This window comes from Doryrhamphus excisus, linkage group LG6, assembly GCF_037039965.1.
Source record: "Doryrhamphus excisus strain RoL-2023G ecotype Guam linkage group LG6, RoL_Dexc_Guam_v1.1, whole genome shotgun sequence".
NCBI lineage: Eukaryota > Metazoa > Chordata > Actinopteri > Syngnathiformes > Syngnathidae > Doryrhamphus > Doryrhamphus excisus.
Window position 1 is genome coordinate 1,804,090 of NC_136362.1, and position 22,571 is coordinate 1,826,660.

General features: G+C 38.8%; 2 protein-coding genes across 2 annotated transcripts; both read right to left on the reverse strand.

Annotated features, from left to right (window-relative positions):
- Positions 1–279: 279 nt before the first annotated feature.
- On the reverse strand, positions 280–1,724 carry ccl35.1 (chemokine (C-C motif) ligand 35, duplicate 1). Its single transcript, XM_078791102.1, has 3 exons — positions 1,399–1,724; positions 663–780; positions 280–591 (listed from the first exon to the last, which is right to left on the reverse strand). Exons 1-3 carry the CDS (start codon positions 1,463–1,465, stop codon positions 477–479), a joined length of 300 nt encoding a protein of 99 aa, XP_078647228.1. The 5' UTR covers positions 1,466–1,724; the 3' UTR covers positions 280–476.
- A 2,668-nt stretch (positions 1,725–4,392) lies between these two features.
- On the reverse strand, positions 4,393–22,514 carry smpd3 (sphingomyelin phosphodiesterase 3). The gene is made up of 9 exons (XM_078791101.1): positions 21,351–22,514; positions 18,579–18,830; positions 15,699–17,073; positions 13,511–13,586; positions 10,505–10,666; positions 10,161–10,250; positions 6,670–6,733; positions 5,126–5,294; positions 4,393–5,044 (listed from the first exon to the last, which is right to left on the reverse strand). Exons 1-9 carry the CDS (start codon positions 21,650–21,652, stop codon positions 4,943–4,945), a joined length of 2,592 nt encoding a protein of 863 aa, XP_078647227.1. The 5' UTR covers positions 21,653–22,514; the 3' UTR covers positions 4,393–4,942.
- Positions 22,515–22,571: the final 57 nt, after the last annotated feature.

Sequence of the window (22,571 nt, forward strand, 5' to 3'; positions counted from 1 at the left end):
AAAAGCCAAAACCTAAACTACAGCATAGCTCTTTCCGACTACTTTTATTCTGAAATGTATAATGGGATTTTATATTTCTTTCCAAAATCTAAATATGACAACCATTATGCAATGATTATGTAATTGACATTTAACATTAGAAAATACTACTTCCGTCTGGGAAGTTCAAAATAAAAGCGTACTGTTGCTTTTACTGTGGTACACAAACAGTAAAAATAAGATAAATACATGTAAATAAGAAAAACAATAAAAATATATATTTATTATAAAAGTGCACATTTATTAAAATAGAACATCAACATATTTACATTATTTTTCATTTCATAAATATGAAGTAAAATAATAATGAAAATTCATCCATTTTCTACCGCTTATCCTCACGTGCTGAAATTATTAAAAAAAGGCATGTAGGTCAAAACTTTATTGACATCCTTTGGATTACGGAAAACACCAAGTGAAGTGAAATGAGGAATTTCTCACAACCCGGAAGCGTTCCCCGGGCGGGTCTTGGAGTCCAGGTGCCTCACGAGGTCCCTCGCCCACCAGGCGGAAGCGCGAGCGCACACGTGACGACCTGCCACCGTCTTCAGCCTGCGAGAAAAACACGCCCCCTCAGCTTCCGGGCGCCGACTAACGGTATCTTACGTACACCTCAGACCTACCGGACCGCGGGGACGGAGCACCGTTGTCGGGTCTTCACGTAGCTCAGCACCCGCTCTTTGGGGACGGCTCTCTCCTGGAAACGGAAGCAACAATCCTCGGGGCCCCGGCCGCGCAAACCTGCCGGTAAACACTCGCTCATTAGCATATTTCAACAAAATAAAAGTCGAATAATCAAAACATATACACTATATTTAAATATATATATTTACAATATATTTAAACGTAATAAATATAGAACAAATATGCATATATTTCAGTAAGGAGAAATAGAAAATATATTCTCAATAATGTTAAACTAAAATTAATAATATAAATATTTTTTTAAATCTTGTAATGTCATAAATAATAATCAAAACAATCAAAAATATATTAAACAAAGTTAAAAAAATATACAAATATTTGCTGCCATGTTACAAATATAACTCAAATAATAATTTATAAATAAATAAATTTAAAAATCTCAAAATATTGTTTATATTATAAATATGAAGTAAAATAATAAAAATAGATTTATATAAGAAGAATATGTACTTTCTATAAATATATTGAAATACATGTTAAAAATTATCAAAAAATATGAATACTCTACATGACTATTCAGATTTTTTTTACAATAATAATATAATATATAATAATATATAATTTAATAATAATCATCTAAAAATCTAAAGAAATATAAAGAAGTATAAAGAAAATAATATATAAAATATAGAAATTTTAGTCAGGGAATCTTACCTTCACTCAAAGCCACCAGCAGCACCAACACGCACACGCACACGCACGCGCTCCTTTGCGTCTCCATTGCGTCCTGTGCCGGTTCTCCGCCCCGACCTGCATATAAGGAGGGGGGGCCCGACAGCGGAAGACCCCGTCGGACTTTTTGGACTTCCCAAAAAGAAACTTTCACGCCTCCACCAACCGCCCACGCGTGGGGAGTGCGTCCATCCTAAACAGCTCATGTGTGTGTGTGAAATAGTGACGTATATGTTTTCTGTGTAGGACGTGGAGCAGACGTAAATAGAAAATGTGCTACTTTAATGTGAAAAGCAGAACTGCATCTTTCACTTCCTGTTCCTTTTCTCGCCCTGCTGGGGGGAAAGACCTCGGTTGGGATTAACCACGTGGACATGGCATCATAGCATCATGTCATTATGGCATCATGTCTGCGCTCTGCTTGTGTTTGCTGCCCTCTGCTGTCTGTTTGCGGTACTTCTATTTAGGCTGCCTAAAATATAAACATTTTAGCATGTTAATATTAGCATACTTAGTATAATAGTAATAGTATTTTTGCTATTTTCATGGGTAGACATATATATAAACACTCACCACTATCATGTTAGGTGTTAGCATTGTTAGCATGCTAGTATTAGCATAGTAGCATTTTTTGTTATTTTCCTCGGTAGGCACGATTAATGCTAACATAATCATATTAGCATTTTTTGTGACTTTCATAAATATTAACTTTTAAGCAGACACCGAGCGCTATCATTAGCATGCTAACAATGATAAATGTTAACATTAGCATTGTACTGTTTTATCCATTTTCACAGGAAGATGTTATTATCCTCAGTTAACATGCTAATATAAACATATTAGTTAATATTAGCATACTTGTATTTTTTGCTATTTTCATGGGTAGACACATATATAAACACTTACCACTATCATGTTAGGTGTTAGCATGTGAGCATTGCTAGTATTAGCATTGTAGCATTTATTTAGGTAGGCACGATTAATGCTAACATAATCATATTAGCATTTTTTTGCGACTTTCATAAATATTAACTTTTAAGCAGACACTGAGCGCTATCATTAGCATGCTAACAATGATAAATGTTATCATTTTCAGATGTATGCTCTTATATAAAGACTTAGCGATATTAGTATGTAGGTGTTAGCATATAACGTTAGCATGACAGCATTGCTAGCATGCTAATATGAGTATAGTAGCATTTTTAGCTGTTTTCATGGGTAGGCACTATTAGGCTAGGAGCTAGCATGCTAATGCAAACATTTTAGCATGTTAATATTAGCATAGTTGTATTTTTTGCTATTTTCATGTGTAGACACATATATAAACACTTACCACTATCATATTAGGTGTTAGCATGCTATGTTAGCATGTGAGCATTTCTAGCATGTTAGTATTAGCATAGTAGCATTTTTAGTTATTTTCCTGGGTAGGCACGATTAATGCTAACATAATCATATTAGCATTTTTTGCGACTTTCATAAATATTAACTTTTAAGCAGACAGTGAGCGCTATCATTAGCATGCTAACAATAATACTTTTATGGAATGATTTGATTGGTCATTTCTTATTTCCATGACGTATGATTTATTCCAAATAAATGTCATTGAATTGATCAATAAACATAAGCGGAATATCTAATGATATGAAAGATATTCTTCTATTCAAACTAACATGGACCTCAGAAATGTTGGACAGGATCAAAGAATAGGAATTTGGGTCAGGTTTAGGGTTAGGTTTAGAGGCTAGGGTTAAGGTCAGGTTTAGGTTTAGCGCTAAGGGTTAGAGATTAGGATCAGGTTTAGAGGTCAGGTTTAGAGGTTGGGATCAGGTTTAGGGGTCGGTTTAGAGGTTAGGGTTAGGTGTTGAGGTCAGGTTTAGAGGCTAGGGTTAGGTTTAGAGGTTAGGGTCAGGTTTAGGTTTAGAGGTTAGGGTTAGAGATTAGGATCAGGTTTAGGGTTAGGTTTAGAGGTTAGTGTTAGGTGGTGAGGTCAGGTTTAGAGGTTAGGATCAGGTTTAGGGGTAGGTTTAGAGGTTAGGGTTAGGTTTAGAGGTTAGGGTCAGGTTTAGGTTTAGAGGTTAGAGATTAGGATCAGGTTTAGGGTTAGGTTTAGAGGTTAGGGTCAGGTTTAGGGTTAGAGATTAGGATCAGGTTTAGGGTTAGGTTTAGAGGTTAGGGTTAGGTGTTGAGGTCAGGTTTACAGGCTAGGGTTAGGTTTAGAGGTTAGGGTCAGGTTTAGGTTTAGAGGTTAGAGATTAGGATCAGGTTTAGGGTTAGGTTTAGAGGTTAGGGTTAGGTGTTGAGGTCAGGTTTACAGGCTAGGGTTAGGTTTAGAGGTTAGGGTCAGGTTTAGGTTTAGAGGTTAGAGATTAGGATCAGGTTTAGGGTTAGGTTTAGAGGTTAGGGTTAGGTGTTGAGGTCAGGTTTACAGGCTAGGGTTAGGTTTAGAGGTTAGGGTCAGGTTTAGGTTTAGAGGTTAGGGTTAGAGATTAGGATCAGGTTTAGGGTAAGGTTTAGAGGTTAGGGTCGGGTTTAGAAGTTTAGGTGTTGAGGTCAGGTTTACAGGTTAGGGTCAGGTTTAGAGGTTAGGGTCAGGTTTAGATTTAGAGGTTAGGGTTAGGTTTTGAAGTCAGGTTTAGAGGCTAGGATCAGGTTGAGGGTTAAGCTTAGAGGTTAGGGTCAGGTTTAGAGGTTAGGGTCAGGTTTAGAGGTTAGGGTCAGGTTTAGAGGTTAGGGTCAGGTTTAGAGGTTAGGGTCAGGTTTAGAGGTTAGGGTCAGGTTTAGAGGTTAGGGTCAGGTTTAGATTTAGAGGTTAGGGTTAGAGATTAGGATCAGGTTTAGAGGTTAGGATCAGGTTGAGGGTTAGGTTTAGAGGTTAGGGTCGGGTTTAGAGGTTAGGTTCAGGTTTTGAGGTTAGGTTTAGAGGTTTAGGGCTTAGGGTTAGTCCCACCGCAGATCCAGATCCAAATCCAAATCCAAATCCAAATCCAAATCCAAATCCAGGATAGCATCTTTCCAGCCTTCACGCTGGTTCCAACTGCTGAGCATCCCAGACCGAGCGTTCAAGTCTCATCCTTTTTCCCAAGCCTGAATTGACCTTGATTTGACCTTGGGCAAAAAAGTCATCAAAAAGAAGTCAAGTAGCGATTCTTCGCCGCGCGGACACGTGACCACGTAACTTAAGTCTTCGCCACACGGTGCCGTGACTTTTCCGGTCTTGTCCTTAGTGAAACAGGAAGTACAATAGAAGAGTGAAGCCTTGGCGGAGGTCATTATTTGTCTTATGTGTAAATACAGTAACTCCATGATTCAAGTCCAAAGGTCCCGGAAGGTAGAAACAAGAAAAAAAACGCATGCTTGGGAATGAAGGAAATGCGGTATAAAGGTGTAAACATTGGCTACTAGAAACAATCCAACAGGGGGGGGGGTTGGAGGTTTGGGGGTTGTCCAGTCCACAGGGGGGGTTGGGGGGGGGGCAGTAGATAGCAGTTTCTTCTCCTAGCTGCTCCCCGGAAATGGAATCCCTCTAAGACTCCTCCTCCCCTGTGGAAACGGCCAATCGCATGGCGACAGGAAGGTGATCCGTGAGACCCGCTAACTGCGTCACAAAGCTCACCTCCTCAACTTCCTGAAAGACAAGTCAATCATTTTTTTTTTTTAGTGCTATCGTGTCAGGTGTTAGCATGTTAGCGCTAGCATGCTAACATACCAGCTTCCAGTCCTGTTGCAAACCCTCGTCGCTGTACAGGATGTAATCAATCCGTCGTCCGTTGCCTTTTAGCGGAATCTTGCGTCCTTTCTGACTGCCGGAGGGACACTGGTTCTTACTGGGGGGGAAGACCAGGTACTCCTTCCTGCCGTCCTCGTTCTCCATCACCCTGATGGACGCACAAAGTAAGACAAAGAAACCCCTCGTTTATTTGGGAAAGCAACAAAAATGCTATAAAAAGACATAATAAGAGAAATAAGAGAAAATAAGACATATGAGTCATAGGAAACCTGTTTTCCATCCCCTAAATGCACTTTTTAACTCAATTAGAGCCCTCTAGACATGAAATAACACCCCTATAGTCACCTTTACGCTCCTATTACCCAATATAATAGACATAATACAAAGAATTAAGACATAGAACACTTGTTTACGGCCTTCCAATAATGTTTTTTAAACAAAATTAGAGCCCTCTAGACATGAAATAACACCCCTATAGTCACCTTTACGCTCCTATTACCTAATATAGTAGACATAATAAGAGAAAATAAGACATATGAGGCATAGAAAACTTGTTTACCATTCACTAAATGCACTTTCTAACATGATTAGAGCCCTCTAGACATGAAATAACACCCCTATAGTCACCTTTACACTCCTATTACCCAATATAGTAGACATAATATGAAGAATTAAGACACAGAACACTTGTTTACGGCCTTCTAATTATGTTTTTTTAACATTATTAGAGCCCTCTAGACATGAAATAGCACCCCTATAGTCACATTTACACTCCTATTGCCCAATATAGAAAATTAAGACATAGAACACTTGTTTATGGCCTTCTAATTATGTTTTTTAAAACAAAATTAGAGACCTCTAGACATGAAATAACACCCCTATAGTCACCTTTACACTCCTATTACCTAATATAGTAAACATAATAAGAGAAAATAAGACATATGAGGCATAGAAAACTTGTTTTCCCTCCTCTAAATGCACTTTTTAACATGATTAGAGCCCTCTAGACATGAAATAACACCCCTATAGTCACCTTTACGCTGCTATTACCTAATATAGTAGACATAACAAGAAGAATTAAGACATAGTACACTTGTTTATGGCCTTGTAATTATTGTTTTTTGTACATTATTAGAGCCCTCTAGACATGAAATAACACCCCTATAGTCACATTTAAACTCCTATTACCTAATATAGTAGACACAATAAGAGAAAATAAGACATATGGTGCATAGAAACTTGTTTTCCATCCCCTAAATGCACTTTCTAACATGATTAGAGCCCTCTAGACATGAAATAACACCCCTATAGTCACATTTACACTCCTATTATCCAATATAATAGACATAATATGAAGAATTAAGATATAGAACACTTGTTTACGGCCTTCTAATTATGTTCTTTTTAACATGATTAGAGCCCTCTAGACACAAAATAACACCCCTATAGTCATCTTTAGAATCCTATTACCTAATATAGTAGAGATAATAATAGAGAAAATAAGAAATGAGTATCAGACTTACTTTTGTAAACTTTCCGGTGAACTGACCTCATCATCATAAAGGCCACTAGGATCCAGTAGTGTACCTGTGTAGTAGCAGTAAAAAAACACACAGTACACATCAGGACTTCATGCTAGCCATCACCAAAAGGCTTCACACTTGGATAGACACACATCCGGTACAACACAACCTTGCTAATGTCTACTATATTAGGTAATAGGAGTGTAAAGGTGACTATAGGGGTGTTATGTCATGTCTAGAGGGCTCTAATCATACTAGAAAGTGTATTTAGAAGGTAGTAAACTGGTATTTAATGTCTTATTTTCTCTTATTATGTCTACTATATTAGGTAATAGGAGTGTAAAGGTGACTATAGGGGTGTTATTTCATGTCTAGAGGGCTCTAATCATGTTAAAAAGTGCATTTAGGGGATGAAAAACAAGTTTTCTATACCTCATATGTCTTATTATCTCTTATTATATCTACTATATTGGGTAATAGGAGTGTAAAGGTGACTATAGGGGTGTTATTTCATGTCCAGAGGGCTCTAATAATGTAAATAAAAACATAATTAGAAGGCCGTAAACAAGTGTTCTATGTCTTAATTCTTATTGTGTCTACTATATTAAGTAATAGGAATGGAAATGTGACTATAGGGGTGTTATTTCATGTCTAGAGGGCTCTAATCATGTTAAAAAGTGCATTTAGGGGATGGAAAACATGTTTTCTATGCCTCATATGTCTTATTTTCTCTTATTATGTTTACTATATTAAGTAATAGGAATGGAAATGTGACTATAGGGGTGTTATTTCATGTCTAGATGGCTCTAATCATGTTAAAAAGTGCATTTAGGGGATGGAAAACATGTTTTCTATGCCTCATATGTCTTATTTTCTCTTATTATGTTTACTATATTAAGTAATAGGAATGGAAATGTGACTATAGGGGTGTTATTTCATGTCTAGAGGGCTCTAATCATATTAAAAAGTGTATTTAGAAGGTAGTAAACCGGTATTTAATGTCTTATTTTCTCTTACGATGTCTACTATATTGGGTAATAGAAGTGGTAAGGTGACTATAGGGGTGTTATTTCATGTCTAGAGGGCTCTAATCATGTTAAAAGTGCATTTAGGGGGTGGAAAATGAGTTTTCTATGCCTCATGTGTTTTATTTTCTTTTATTATGCTTACTATATTAGGTAATATAATTGTAAAGGTGACTATAGGGGTGTTATTTTATGTCCAGAGGGCTCTAATAATGTAAAAAATTATAATTAGAAGGCCATAAACAAGTGTTCTATGTCTTAATTCTTTATATGTCTACTATATTGGGTAATAGGATTGTAAAGGTGACTATAGGGGTGTTATTTCATGTCTAGAGGGCTCTAATCATACTAAAAAGTGTATTTAGGGGGTCGTAAACAAGTTTTCTATGCCTCATATCTCTTATTTTCTTTTATTATGTCTACTATATTAGGTAATAGAATTGTAAAGATGATTATAGGGGTGTTATTTCATGTCTAGAGGGCTCTAATTGTGTTTAAAAACATAATTAGAAGGCCGTAAACACGTGTTCTATGTCTTAATTCTTTGTATTATGTCTACTATATTGGGTAATAGGGATGTTAATGTGACTATAGGGGTGTTATTTCATGTCCAGAGGGCTCTAATCATGTTATAAAGAAGTTGGTCAACAGGTTTTCTCTGCTCTAACTGCCCAAATATTCCATTTGTAAATAAGGAATGGTACTTGGTGGAAATTCACTCATCATGGTCGGGTGGGGAACCAATGAAGTGACATCGAGGAGGTACTACTGTACTACTGTACTACTGCAGTACTGTAGTGTCAGCAATACGTGAATTGGCAGGAAGCAGCCAGCAGAGGGCAATGTTTTGTTTCTTTTGTGTTCATTTGGAAGGTTTATTTTTGTCTCCTCTTTATGAAATGGGATCATCCTGCTGTCTTTCTTGCTTGCATTGATCCGTTTTTCTTTCCCAGATTCCCTCCTGCATCCCGAGTTTCCTGAGACAAAAGGCAGATGTGCTGCTCTGATCCGTCCCACCAAATCTCATCTCCATAAATAACTGACCTGAAACCCGGCTGAGCCAAACCCTGTGGTGGTTACATCACTAATGCACATGCATCAGGATGGATTTCCATGCAGACACTGGAAGCATCCCAATTTGGCCACAGAGCGGCAGATGAAAGTCTGCTTTGCTCACACAAACACGTGGTAAGGATGTCGAGGGAGTCGGGAGCACAGCGGTGGTAGATTTGGGCTTTGATAGCCTGAGGTCTTCAACTTTTTGTCACGTGAAAAACAACCTATTTCACTTTATTATTATTTTATTTTTTATATGACATTAGAGCCTGTACGCTCCTGTTACCTAATATAGTCGACATAATAAGAGAAAATAAGACATATGAGGCATAGAAAACTTGTTTACCACCTTCTAAATTCACTTTTTAACATGATTAGAGACCTCTAGACATGAAATAACACCCCTATAGTCACATTTACATCCCTATTACCAAATATAGTAGACACAATACAAAGAATTAGACAGAAATAGAACACTTGTTTACAGCCTTCTAATTATGTTTTTTTAACATTACTAGAGCCCTCTCGACATGAAATAACACCCCTATAGTCACATTTACTATCCGATTACCTAATTTGGACATAATAAGAGAAAATAAGACATATGAGGCATAGAAAACTTGTTTTCCATCCCCTAAATGCACTTTTTAACATGATTAGAGACCTGTAGACATGAAATAACACCCCTATAGTCACCTTTACACTCCTATTACCTAATATAGTAGACACAATAAGAAGAATTAAGACATTGAACACTTCTAATTGTGTTTTTTTTAACATTATTAGAGCCCTCTAGACATGAAATAACACCCCTATAGTCACCTTTACAATCCTATTACCTAATATAGTAAACATAATAAGAGAACATAAGACATATGAGGCATAAAAAACCTGTTTTTCCATCCCTTAAATTCACTTTCTAACATGATTAGAGACCTCTAGACATGAAATAACACCCCTATAGTCACCTTTACACTCCTATTACCCAATATAGTAGACACAATAAGAAGAATTTAGACATAGAACACTTGTTTACGGCCTTCTAATTAAGGTTTTTTTTTACATTATTAGAGCCCTGTAGACATGAAATAACACCCCTATAGTCACCGTTATGCTCCTATTAACTAATATAGTAGACATAATAAGAGAAAATAAGACATATGAGGCATAGAAAACTTGTTTTCCATCCCCTAAATGCACTTTTTAACACAATTAGAGCCCTCTAGAATGAAATAACACCCCTATAGTAACCTTTACACTCTTATTACCCTATATAGTACACATAATAAGAAGAATTAAGACAATAATACTGTAGACTGTGGTGTGTATACTACTTTCATATACCAGCCAGGTGATGTGTGTACACAAATACTGTGGATAGTATATGTACTGTATGAGTGTATTTGTTACCCAGAGCCCATGGTTTGTCCTCTCCTGGTCCCTGGCGACACGGGTCCTTGTACACGGTAAAAACTGGATGCTGCTGTTCCAACTTGTCTTCTGTACACACAAAAGTACATGGAAAAACTTCAGGCCATAATGAGGATACTATGAGATCATGAGAAAGTGTCACTAAAAGTTCCCCTTTTTTAGTTGGGAGCTGATATTTTCCTGAAACTTCCCTATGTTATATTGCTGGTTTCTAAAGAACACAAAAAGGTAAAAATAAACTTTGCATTGAAAATCTACTGAAGGGGGCCCACAGTGGAAATGTCATTAGCGTTAGCATTGCGCTAGCTTGATGATGATGATACCTGAAGAGCAATTGTCAAAGTTGAGGTCCCCCAGAAGAACATCAAAGGCCACAAGGTCTTCCGGTACTTTCTCTACTTCCTGAGATGGCGATGAAGTTTGGCGAAACTCCGCCCCCCACTGAAGCAGCCAATCAAGCTGCTGGCATCGAACCGAGGCATCACCTGGCGGCGGGTACAACACAGTGGTTGGTCACTATGGTCACATTTTCCATTGTCACTGACTCTGCACCCTCGGCATTATGGGACTTGGAGTTCCTTTAGCTACATCATATAATAAGCTAACATGGGTGTGTTTACATCCAGATGGTGGTTTCTCCTGACTAGCTAATTTGTTGTTGCAATTGTGGATGACAGGAAGTGGTGGTGGGTGGGGGGGGGCAGCTGTGAAAAGTCTAATACTGGAACCAGGAGGTGTCAAACCAGGTGTGGGTGGCTTGGAATATTTCAGCTCGAGTAGGCGTCCACAGTACAGTATATTATTATGTCTACAGTATTAGGTAATATGAATGTAAATGTGACTATAGGGGTGTTATTTCCTGTTTAGAGGGCTCTAATAATGTTAAAAAGCATATTTTGTATTGTTGTCGATTGGTTGTCTATGTCTTATTTTCTCTTATTATGTCTATTATATTGGATAATAGGAGTGCAAAGGTGACTATAGGGGTGTTATTTCATGTCTAGAGGGCTCTAGTAATACTAATAAACTTATGTAGGAGTTGGTAAACACATGTTTTCTATGCCTTATATGTCTTATGTTGTCTTATTATGTCTACTATATTAGGTAATAGGAATGTAAATGTGACTATAGGGGTGTTATTTCCTGTTTAGAGGGCTCTAATAATGTTAAAAAGCATATTTTGTATTGTTGTCGATTGGTTGTCTATGTCTTATTTTCTCTTATTATGTCTACTATATTGGGTAATAGGAGTGCAAAGGTGACTATAGGGGTGTTATTTCATGTCTAGAGGGCTCTAGTAATACTAATAAACTTATGTTGGAGTTGGTAAACATGTTTTCTATGCCTTATATGTCTTATGTTGTCTTAATATGTCTACTATATTAGGTAATAGGAATGTAAATGTGACTATAGGGGTGTTATTTCCTGTTTAGAGGGCTCTAATAATGTCAAAAAGCATATTTAGAAGTTGGTACAAAGGTTGTCTATGTCTTATTTTCTTTTATTATGTCTACTATATGAGGTAATAGGAGCGGAAAGGTGACTATAGGGGTGTTATTTCATGTCTAGAGGGCTCTAATAATGTCAAAAAGCATATTTAGAAGTTGGTACAAAGGTTGTCTATGTCTTATTTTCTCTTATTATGTCTACTATAGTAGGTAATATGAGTGTAAATGTGACTATAGGGGTGTTATTTCATGTCTAAAGAGCTCTAGTAATGCTAGAAAACTTATTTAGGGGTTGGTAAACATGTTTTCAATGCCTTATATATGTCTTATTTCCTCTTATTATGTCTACTATATTGGATCAATGGAGTGTAAAGGTGACTATAGGGGTGTTATTTCATGTCTAGAGGGCTCTAATAATGTCAAAAAGCATATTTAGAAGTTGGTACAAAGGTTGTCTATGTCTTATTTTCTCTTATTATGTCTACTATAGTAGGTAATATGAGTGTAAAGGTGACTATAGGGGTGTTATTTTATGTCTAAAGAGCTCTAGTAATGCTAAAAAACTTATTTAGGGGTTGGTAAACATGTTTTCTATGCCTTATATATGTCTTATTTCCTCTTATTATGTCGACTATATTGGATCAATGGAGTGTAAAGGTGACTATAGGGGTATTATTTCATGTCTAAAGAGCTCTAATGTCAAAAAGCATATTTTTTATTGGTGCAGAGGATGTCTATGTCTTATTTTCTCTTATTATGTCTACTACATTAGCTAATAGGAGTGCAAAGGTGATTATAGGGGTGTTATTTCATGTCTGGAGAGCTCCAATTATGCTAAAAGCTGTATTTAGAACGTAGTAAACACGTTTCTGATGTCTTATTTTCTCTTATTATGTCTACTATATTAGGTAATAGGACTGCAAAAGTGATTATAGGGGTGTTATTTCATGTTTAGAGGGCTTTAATGATGTGAAAAATATTTAGAAGGGTGTAAAGAAGTTTTCTATGTCCTGTATGTCATATTTTCTCTTATTATGTGAAATATATTGGGTTATAGTAATGTAAAGATGACTATAGGGGTGTTATTTCATGTCTAGAGAGCTCTAATAATGGCAAAAAGCATATTTAGAAGTTGGTACAGAGGTTATCTATGTCTTATTATGTCTACTATATTAGGTAATGGGAGTGCAAATGTGACTATAGGGGTGTTATTTCATGTCTAGAGAGCTCCAATCATACTAAAAACTGTATTTAGAAGGTAGTAAACCGGTATTTAATGTCTTATTTTCTCTTATTATGTCTACTATATTGGGTAATAGGAGTGTAAAGGTGACTATAGGGGTGTTATTTCATGTCTAGTAGGCTCTAATCATGTTAAAAAGTGTCTTTAGAAGGTGCTAAACAGGTTTCTATGTCTTATTGTCAGTTATTATGTCTACTATATTGGATAATAGGAGTGTAAAGGTGATTATAGGGGTGTTATGTCATGTCTAGAGGGCTCTAATCATGTTAAAATGCATATTTAGAAGATATTATAGTAGATATAGATATAGATAGTATTTGTGCATAATTCTTTTGGTTCCAAAGGTAAAAAGGTGATGCTGTGGAGCTGAGGTTTTAGCCCCATTCCATCCCCCCCTGAAGGGGTGGTGGGGGGTGCATGGTCTATATTTAGCAAGCCCCCTTGGCAGTGCTATCTTTAGACCTGTGACAGGCGGAGGAGGAGCTAGGGTGGAAGCCATTGACCGCAGCTAGAAATAGGGCAGTGACGCCATCGGCAGCGTGAGCCGGTCACCATGGCAACCACAAGAGCATGAACAGGCGATGCTTGGCTTCCAGGAGACACAAAACCTTGACCCGTCAATCAAGTGCATGCCGTACCTTCGATGGCGTGCAGGTGGGTGCATGTCAGATAGCCCACTACTCTCTGGTCCTGGTGGGAGGTGCCGACGTGGACCTGCGGGCACAAAGACGGCAAGATCCAATTCCCGCTCACACCGTAGCTTTAATTACCGAGCGCTGGTTCCCTCTACTGGGAAGCATTTTTAATTAATATTTAATCTGTGCCACTTTTACTCATACGCCGTGGCGAAGGGGGCGGGGCATTGGAAAAGTGCACATCAACATTGTTACGCCAAAGCACTAACTTCCTGGCGTAGTGACGCCTAGCCACACCACAGTATCGTAACAATACATCACCGAGGGTGGAATCGAACTCGGGCCTTTTAGCTGTGTGGCCTGTGCACTAACCACTCCATTGTTTACACTCGGGAGCAGCTGTTATCTCAACCAGATAGCAAAACTAATCACACATTTACTGGGGCCACGCCCACTCACGGGTCATATTCCGACCAAAAGTAATCCACACAGGTGGTCGAGTGGTTAGCACGCAGACCACACAGCTAGGAGACCCGGGTTCAATTCCAGCCTCGGCCATCTCTATGTGGAGTTTGCATGTTCTACCCGTACATGCGTGGGTTTACTCTGGTTTACTCCCACATTTCAAAAACATGCTAGGTTAATTAGCGTCCATCAAAATAATACTAATTATTACTACATAATAATTCTAGTCTATCAAAATAATACTAATTATTACCACATAATACTTCTAGTCTATCAAAGTCTCTCAAAATAATACTAATTATGACTACATAATACTTCTAGTCTATCAAAATAATACAAATTATTACTACATAACACTTCTAGTCTATCAAAATAATACTAATTATTACCACATAATACTTCTAGTCTATCAAAATAATACTAATTATTACCACATAATACTTCTAGTCTGTCAAAATAATACTAATTATTACTACATAACACTTCTAGTCTATCAAAGTCTATCAAAATAATACTAATTATTACTACAAAATACATCTAGTCTATCAAAGTCCATCAAAATAATACAAATTATTACTACATAATACTTCTAGTTTATCAAAATAATACAAATTATTACTACACAATACATATAGTCTATCAAAATAATAGTAATTATTACTACATAATACTTCCAGTCTATCAAAGTCTATCAAAATAATACTAATTATTACTACATAATACTTCTAGTCTATCAAGATCTATCAAAATAATACTAATTATTACTACATAATACTTCTAGTCTATCAAAACAATACTAATTATTACTACACAATACTTCTACTCTATCAAAATAATACTAATTATTACTACACAATACATATAGTCTATCAAAATAATAGTAATTATTACTACATAATACTTCCAGTCTATCAAAATCTATTAAAATAATACTAATTATTACTACATAATACTTCTAGTCTATCAAGATCTATCAAAATAATACTAATTATTACTACATAATACTTCTAGTCTATCAAAACAATACTAATTATTACTACACAATACTTCTAGTCTATCAAAATAATACTAATTATTACTACATAATACTTCTAGTTTATCAAGATCTATCAAAATAATACTAATTATTACTACATAATACTTCTAGTCTATCAAAACAATACTAATTATTACTACAAAATACATCTAGTCTATCAAAGTCTATCAAAATAATACTAGTTATTACTACATAATACTTCTAGTCTATCAAAATAATACCAATTATTACTACATAATACTTCTAGTCTAGCAAAGTCTATCAAAATAATACTAATTATTACTACAAAATACATGTAGTCTATAAAAAAATACAAATTATTACTACATAATACTTCTAGTCTATCAAAGTACAGCAAAATAATACTAATTATTACTACAAAATACTTTTAGTCTATCAAAGTCTATCAAAATAATACTAGTTATTACTACATAATACTTCTAGTCTATCAAAATAATACCAATTATTACTACATAATACTTCTAGTCTAGCAAAGTCTATCAAAATAATACTAATTATTACTACAAAATACATGTAGTCTATCAAAAAATACAAATTATTACTACATAATACTTCTAGTCTATCAAAGTCTATCAAAATAATACTAGTTATTACTACATAATACTTCTAGTCTATGAAAATAATACCAGTTATTACTACATAATATACTAAAAGGGTCCAAGCTCTGACCTTGGCAAAAAGAGCTCCTTTGGCCGCCAAGGCGTCCTCCCCTCTCCCGTTGGGGTAGCACTCATAGCGTGCATCCAGGATGGGGTATCGACTGGCGAGCATGAGGCCACTATTTAGGAACTTAAAACTGGAGCCGCATCCTTTCCACCCGTACCGCCCGACGTCACTCAGCACGTAAGGGAAGTAGCGGTGCAACTGTTGCCGCAGCCGACTTGTCGAGCCGTGGTCGAAAACTTCCTGGAGAGCGAGGAAGTCCAAGTTGGCGGGGAAGAAGGCAGAGATCTCGTGGTCGAACGTCTCGTCTCCGTGGCGACGCTTCCTACCCGGGCGTTTATATATCGAAGTGCGAGGCACGTGAGACAGCGTGTTGTTTGACGATATAACTCCGCCTCCATCGCTTCCGTGGTATCGAGTCAGGGATTCTCTTGACGCCGTCATGCTGCCCGTCAGCTCCCTTGACTGATGCTTACCCGTCTCTGTGGGGTCCTCCTGGGGGTCGGGGTCGGGGGCGCTGATGCTGATCTGAACGGCAGCAGTGTGAAGTGGGCAGTCATTGGTCGTTTTAGTTTGGGTCTCCTTCCCATTGTTGAGACCGCTACGGGTCCCTGTAGAGTGCATCGGACAATCTGGGCCATCGGGCACGGGATGCATCGGACAATTTGTCCCATCTGGCACGGGATGCATCGGACAATTTGTCCCATCTGGCACGGGATGCATCGGACAATTTGTCCCATCTGGCACGGGATGCATCGGACAATTTGTCCCATCTGGCACGGGATGCATCGGACAATTTGTCCCATCTGGCACGGGATGCATCGGACAATTTGTCCCATCTGGCACAGGATGCATCGGGCAGTTTGTCCCATCGGGTGCGGGATGCATCAGACAATTTGTCCCATCGGGCACGGCGTGCATCGGACAATCTGTCCCATTGGCCACAGGATGCATCGGACAATTTGTCCCATCGGGCACGGCGTGCATCGGACAATCTGTCCCATTGGCCACAGGATGCATCGGACATTTTGTCCCATCGGGCACAGTATGCATCGGACAGTCTTTCCCATCAGGCACGGGACGCATCGGACAATCTGTCCCATCGGGCACCGGATGCATCGGACACTTTTCCCTGCTGTTTGTTTCTCCAGAGTGGAGTGGACAGTCCACTGTGGATCGAAGTGGGCATTCAGAGGATCCCTGCCCTCCTGTAGACGCATGAAGTGGGCAACCTGCGACACCTGAGGGGTGAATCGGACACTCGGCGAGAGGCTCGGATTCAGTTTCTGCCGGACCATTAATGGTGTGGGACTGGTCAGGTCGCTGGTCCAGGGAGGAGGTACGGCGGAAACCAGTAGCGAGACTGCTAAAGGAGGTGGCACTAATAAAGGGAAGACAAAAGGAGAAAAATATGACATTCCCATATCCACCTGAGTGGTTGTTGACATAAGCAAAAATAACCATTCCTTCAATATTTACTTTTAATTTGACTGGGACTACACTGCCCCTAGTGTTTGGGTGGGGAATTGCACATTAAGCCAAAGAACTATAAATGGACCAGAAGGCCGTCATAATGCAAACGGAATAACTATTACTATAATAATAATAATAATAGTAAGTTTATTATATTTATTATAATAATATAAATAATATAAATTTTATTAAAACAGCTGCAATTATCACAATTATGTTATCCTTTTTAATTAAAAAAATATTTTTAAAAAATTATAAAAAATAAATAAATGAATAAATAAATTATAATTTAATAATTAAAGATTCCTTTAATGTATTCAAATGATACTCTTTGAATAATATTTTTTCCACACAAAAAATATTACTACATTTACTTCTAGTCTATCAAAGTCTATCAAAATAATACTAATTATTGCTACATAATACTTCTAGTCTATCAAAGTTCATCAAAATAATACTAGTTATTACTACATAATACTTTAATTCTATCAAAATAATACAAATTATTACTACATAATACTTCTAGTCTATCAAAATAATACTAATTATTACTACATAATACTTCTAGTCTATCAAAGTCCATCAAAATAATACTAGTTATTACAGCATAATACTTCTATTCTATCAAAATAATACAAATTATTACTACATAATACTTCTAGTCTATCAAAGTCCATCAAAATAATACTAGTTATTACAACATAATACTTCTATTCTATCAAAATAATACTAATTATTACTACATAATACTTCTAGTCTATCAAAATAATAGTAATTATTACTACATAATACTTCTAGTCTATCAAAGTCCATCAAAATAATACTAGTTATTACTACATAATACTTCTAGTCTATCAAAATAATACTAATTATTACTACATAATACTTCTAGTCTATCAAAATAATAGTAATTATTACTACATAATACTTCTAGTCTATTAAAGCCCATCAAAATAATACTAATTATGACTACATCATACTTCTAGTCTATCAAAATCATACTAATTATTACTACATAATACTTCTAGTCTATCAAAGTCCATCAAAATAATACTAATTATTACTACATAATACTTCTAGTCTAGCAAAATAATACGAATTATTACTATATAATACTTCTAGTCCATCAAAATAATACTAATGATTACTACATCATACTTCTAGCCTATCAAAATAATACCAATTATTACTACATAATACTTCTAGTCTATCAAAGTCCATCAAAATAATACTAATCATTACTACATCATACTTCTAGTCTATCAAAAAATACGAATTATTACTACATAATACTTCAAAGTCCATCCAAATAATATTAATTATTACTAATTTAAAATCACTTTCCCACATATGTAATATGTAAACACTTTAGCACTGAAATGCTAACCTGGAGTCATTACCGTCAGTACCTACCTGATAGACGTGTTGGTAGGTGAGTCAATGTAGATTTTGATCTGAGGCCGACAGGCCCCGTTCCGAATCCTCTTGCCGACCTCCCAGGCTCTCCTGTGGGTGTCTGCCAGGTTGTTGAACCGGGCCAGGGAGTCGGGCAGCAGGCAAACGTTGGCACTGCAGAAACAGAAGCTCTTCCCCTGCGCTCTCCAGTCTCTGACCCCAACCGATCCTGATCCAGCCTCGCCCTGCTCAGCCTGGTGCTTGTCTGGTCTGGGAAACAATTAGGACAAAACGGAATCAAAGGTCTGTGCGTAGTGGTTCTTGATGCGCGTCGAGGATTGGTCTGTGTGTACTGGTTCTTGATGCCCGTCTAGGATTGGTCTGTGCCTAGCGGTTCTTGATGCGCGTCTAGGATTGATCTATGCGTAATTGTTCTTGATGCGCGTCTAGGATTGGCCTGTGCCTAGCAGTTCTTGATGCGCGTCCATTTAGGATTGGTCTGTGCGTAGCGGTTCTTAATGCGTGTCTAGAATTGGTCTGTGTGTAGTGGTTCTTGATACATGTCTGGAATTGGTCTGTGCCTAGCGGTTCTTGATGCGCATCTAGGATTAGTCTATGCGTAATTGTTCTTGATGCGCGTCAAGGATTGGTCTGTCTATAGTGGTTCTTGATGCGCGTCTAGGATTGGTCTGTCTATAGTGGTTCTTGATGCGCGTCTAGGATTGGTTTGTGCGTAGCGGTTCTTGATGCGCGTCTACAATTGGTCTGTGCATAGCGGTTCTAAATACGCGTCTAGGATTGGTTTGTGCATAGCGGTTCATGATGCGAGATTGATCTGTGTGTAGTGGTTCTTGATGCACGTCTAGAATTGGTCTGTGCCTAGCAGTTCTTGATGCGCATCTAAGATTGGTCTGTTTGTAACAGTTCTTGATGCGTGTCTAAAATTGGTCTGTGTGTCGCGGTTCTTGATGCGCGTCTAGGATTGGTCTATGCGTAATTGTTTTTGATGCGCGTCTAGACTGGTCTGTGCGTAGTGGTTCTTGATGCGCATCTAGGATTGGTCTTTGCGTAGCGGTTCTTGATGCTCGTCTAGGATTGGTCTGTGCGTAGCGGTTCTTGATGCTCGTCTAGGATTGGTCTGTGCGTAGCGGTTCTTCATGCGCGTCTGTGTGTACTGGTTCTTGATGCGCGTCTAGGATTGTCTGTGCGTAATTGTTTTTGATGCATGTCTAGGATTGGTCTATCCGTAGTGGTTCTTGATGCGTGTCTAGGATTGGTCTATCCGTAGTGGTTCTTGAGCCGCGTCTCGGATTGGTCTGTGCATAGCGGTTCTTGATGCACGTCTGTCTAGGATTGGTCTGTGCCTAGCAGTTCTTGATACGCGTCCATCTAGGATTGGTCTGTGTGTAGTGGTTCTTGATACATGTCTGGAATTGGTCTTTGCGTAGCGGTTCTTGATGCACGTCTAGGATTGGTCTGTGCGTCGCGGTTCTTGATGCGCGTCTAAGATTGGTCTATGCGTAATTGTTTTTGATGCGCGTCTAGATTGGTCTGTGCTTAGCGGTTCTTGATGCGCGTCCATCTACGATTGGTCTGTGGTTGGTGATTCTTGATGCGCGTCTAGGATTGGTCTGTGGTTGGTGATTCTTGATGCGCGTCTAGGATTGGTCTGTGGTTGGTGATTCTTGATGCGCGTCTAGGATTGGTCTGTGGTTGGTGATTCTTGATGCACGTCTGGGATTGGTCTGTGCATAGTGGTTCTTGATACATGTCTGGAATTGGTCTTTGCATAGCGGTTCTTGATGCGCGTCTAGGATTGGTCTATGTGTAATTGTTTTTGATGCGTGTCTAGATTGGTCTATGCGTAGCAGTTCTTGATGCGCGTCCATTTAGGACTGGTCTGTGCGTAGTGGTTCTTGATGCACGTCTAGGATTGGTCTTTGCGTAGCGGTTCTTCATGCGCGTCTGTGTGTAGTGGTTCTTGATGCGCGTCTAGGATTGGTCTATGCATAATTGTTTTTGATGCGTGTCTAGATTGGTCTGTGCATAGTGGTTCTTGATGCAGGTCTAAGATTGGTCTTTGCATAGTGGTTCTTGATGCGTGTCTAGGATTGGTCTGTCTATAGTGGTTCTTGATGCGCGTCTAGGATTGGTCTTTGCGTAGCGGTTCTTCATGCGCGTCTGTGTGTAGTGGTTCTTGATGCGCGTCTAGGATTGGTCTATGCATAATTGTTTTTGATGCGTCTCTAGATTGGTCTGTGCATAGTGGTTCTTGATGCAGGTCTAAGATTGGTCTGTGCATAGTGGTTCTTGATGCGCGTCTAGGATTGGTCTGTCTATAGTGGTTCTTGATGCGCGTCTAGGATTGGTCTGTCTATAGTGGTTCTTGATGCGCGTCGAGGATTGGTCTGTGCGTAGTGGTTCTTGATGCAGGTCTAAGATTGGTCTTTGCATAGTGGTTCTTGATGCGCGTCTAGGATTGGTCTGTCTATAGTGGTTCTTGATGCGCGTCGAGGATTGGTCTGTCTATAGTGGTTCTTGATGCGTGTCTAGGATTGGTCTGTCTATAGTGGTTCTTGATGCGCGTCGAGGATTGGTCTGTCTATAGTGGTTCTTGATGCGCGTCGAGGATTGGTCTGTCTATAGTGGTTCTTGATGCGCGTCGAGGATTGGTCTGTCTATAGTGGTTCTTGATGCGTGTCTAGGATTGGTCTGTGCCTAGCGGTTCTTGATGCACGTCTAGAACTGGTTCATGCGTATCCAAGCAAAAGATCAGAACTGGTCACTAACCTGCAGTAGGTGTACAGGTAAGGTTGACGGATGGCCTGCAGAGGAGCCCAGATGATGAATCCCAGCAGAGCGAAAGGCAAGGAGGTGAGGAGGAGGAGCAAGTAAAGAGGAGCCATGATCAGGACGCAGAGAGTCAGGAGGGAGCAAGGATCCTGAGAGCGCTGGCGTTTCTCCAGCGAGGTGGCCACGCAGGAGGCCAGAAGCTGGTCCAGGAGCCAGTAGCAGGGGAACACCAGACTCCATGACAAGCCGTCCAGGAAGCAGAGACAGGAACTGGAGTAGGGGGTGATGTGGAGGACCATAGCGCTTTATTATTATTATTATTATTTTTCACTGTCACTTTCTTGTCTCCATAAATGACGTAGAGGAGTGAGGTGGATCTCCACTAGCATTCTTTGAAGGCTCCTTATGTTCCTCAGGAGATACCCTGGCCTTCAGAGATGGTACCATCCACATAAAAGCTCACTGAGTCCAGCCTGGAGGTCTGAGGTGTCCATGATGGCCGCCTTGATGGTGGATCTATTCTTGCAAGAACTCATCCAGCATCTTCTCAGGACCTACAAATCCATAACAGAAAGGGGAAAGCAATCTGAATGGTGGCCAGCCAATCACAGAGCACATATAGACAAACAACCATTCACACTCACATTTATACCTATGGACAATTTGGAGTGGCTAATTAACCTAGCATGTTTTTTTTTAATGTTTTGAGGAAACCGGAGTACCCGGGGAAAACCCATGCATGCACGGGGAGAACATGCAAAAAAATGTCAGAGGGTGGAATCGAACCCGGGTCTCCTAGCTGCGTGTCATTCGCATAAACCACTCGTCCACCGTGCAGACTGAAGATTTACTTTTGCTTTGACTTTTGTCAAAATTCGTTCATTCATTTTCTACCGCTTCACGGAGATAGCCGAAGGTGGAATCAAACTTAGGTTTCCTAGCGGTGTGGCCTGCACGCTAACCACTCGACCGCCGTGCAGCCTGAAGATTTATTCATTCATTCATTTTCTACCAATTATCCTCACGAGGGTCTCGGGGGGGTGCACCCTGGACTGGTGGCCAGCCAATCACAGGGCACATATAGACAAACAACCATACACACTCACATTCATACCTATGGACAATTTGGAGTCGCTAATTAACCTAGCATGTTTTTTTTTGGAATGTACTCGGAGAAAACCCACGCATGCACGGGGAGAACATGCAAACTCCACACAG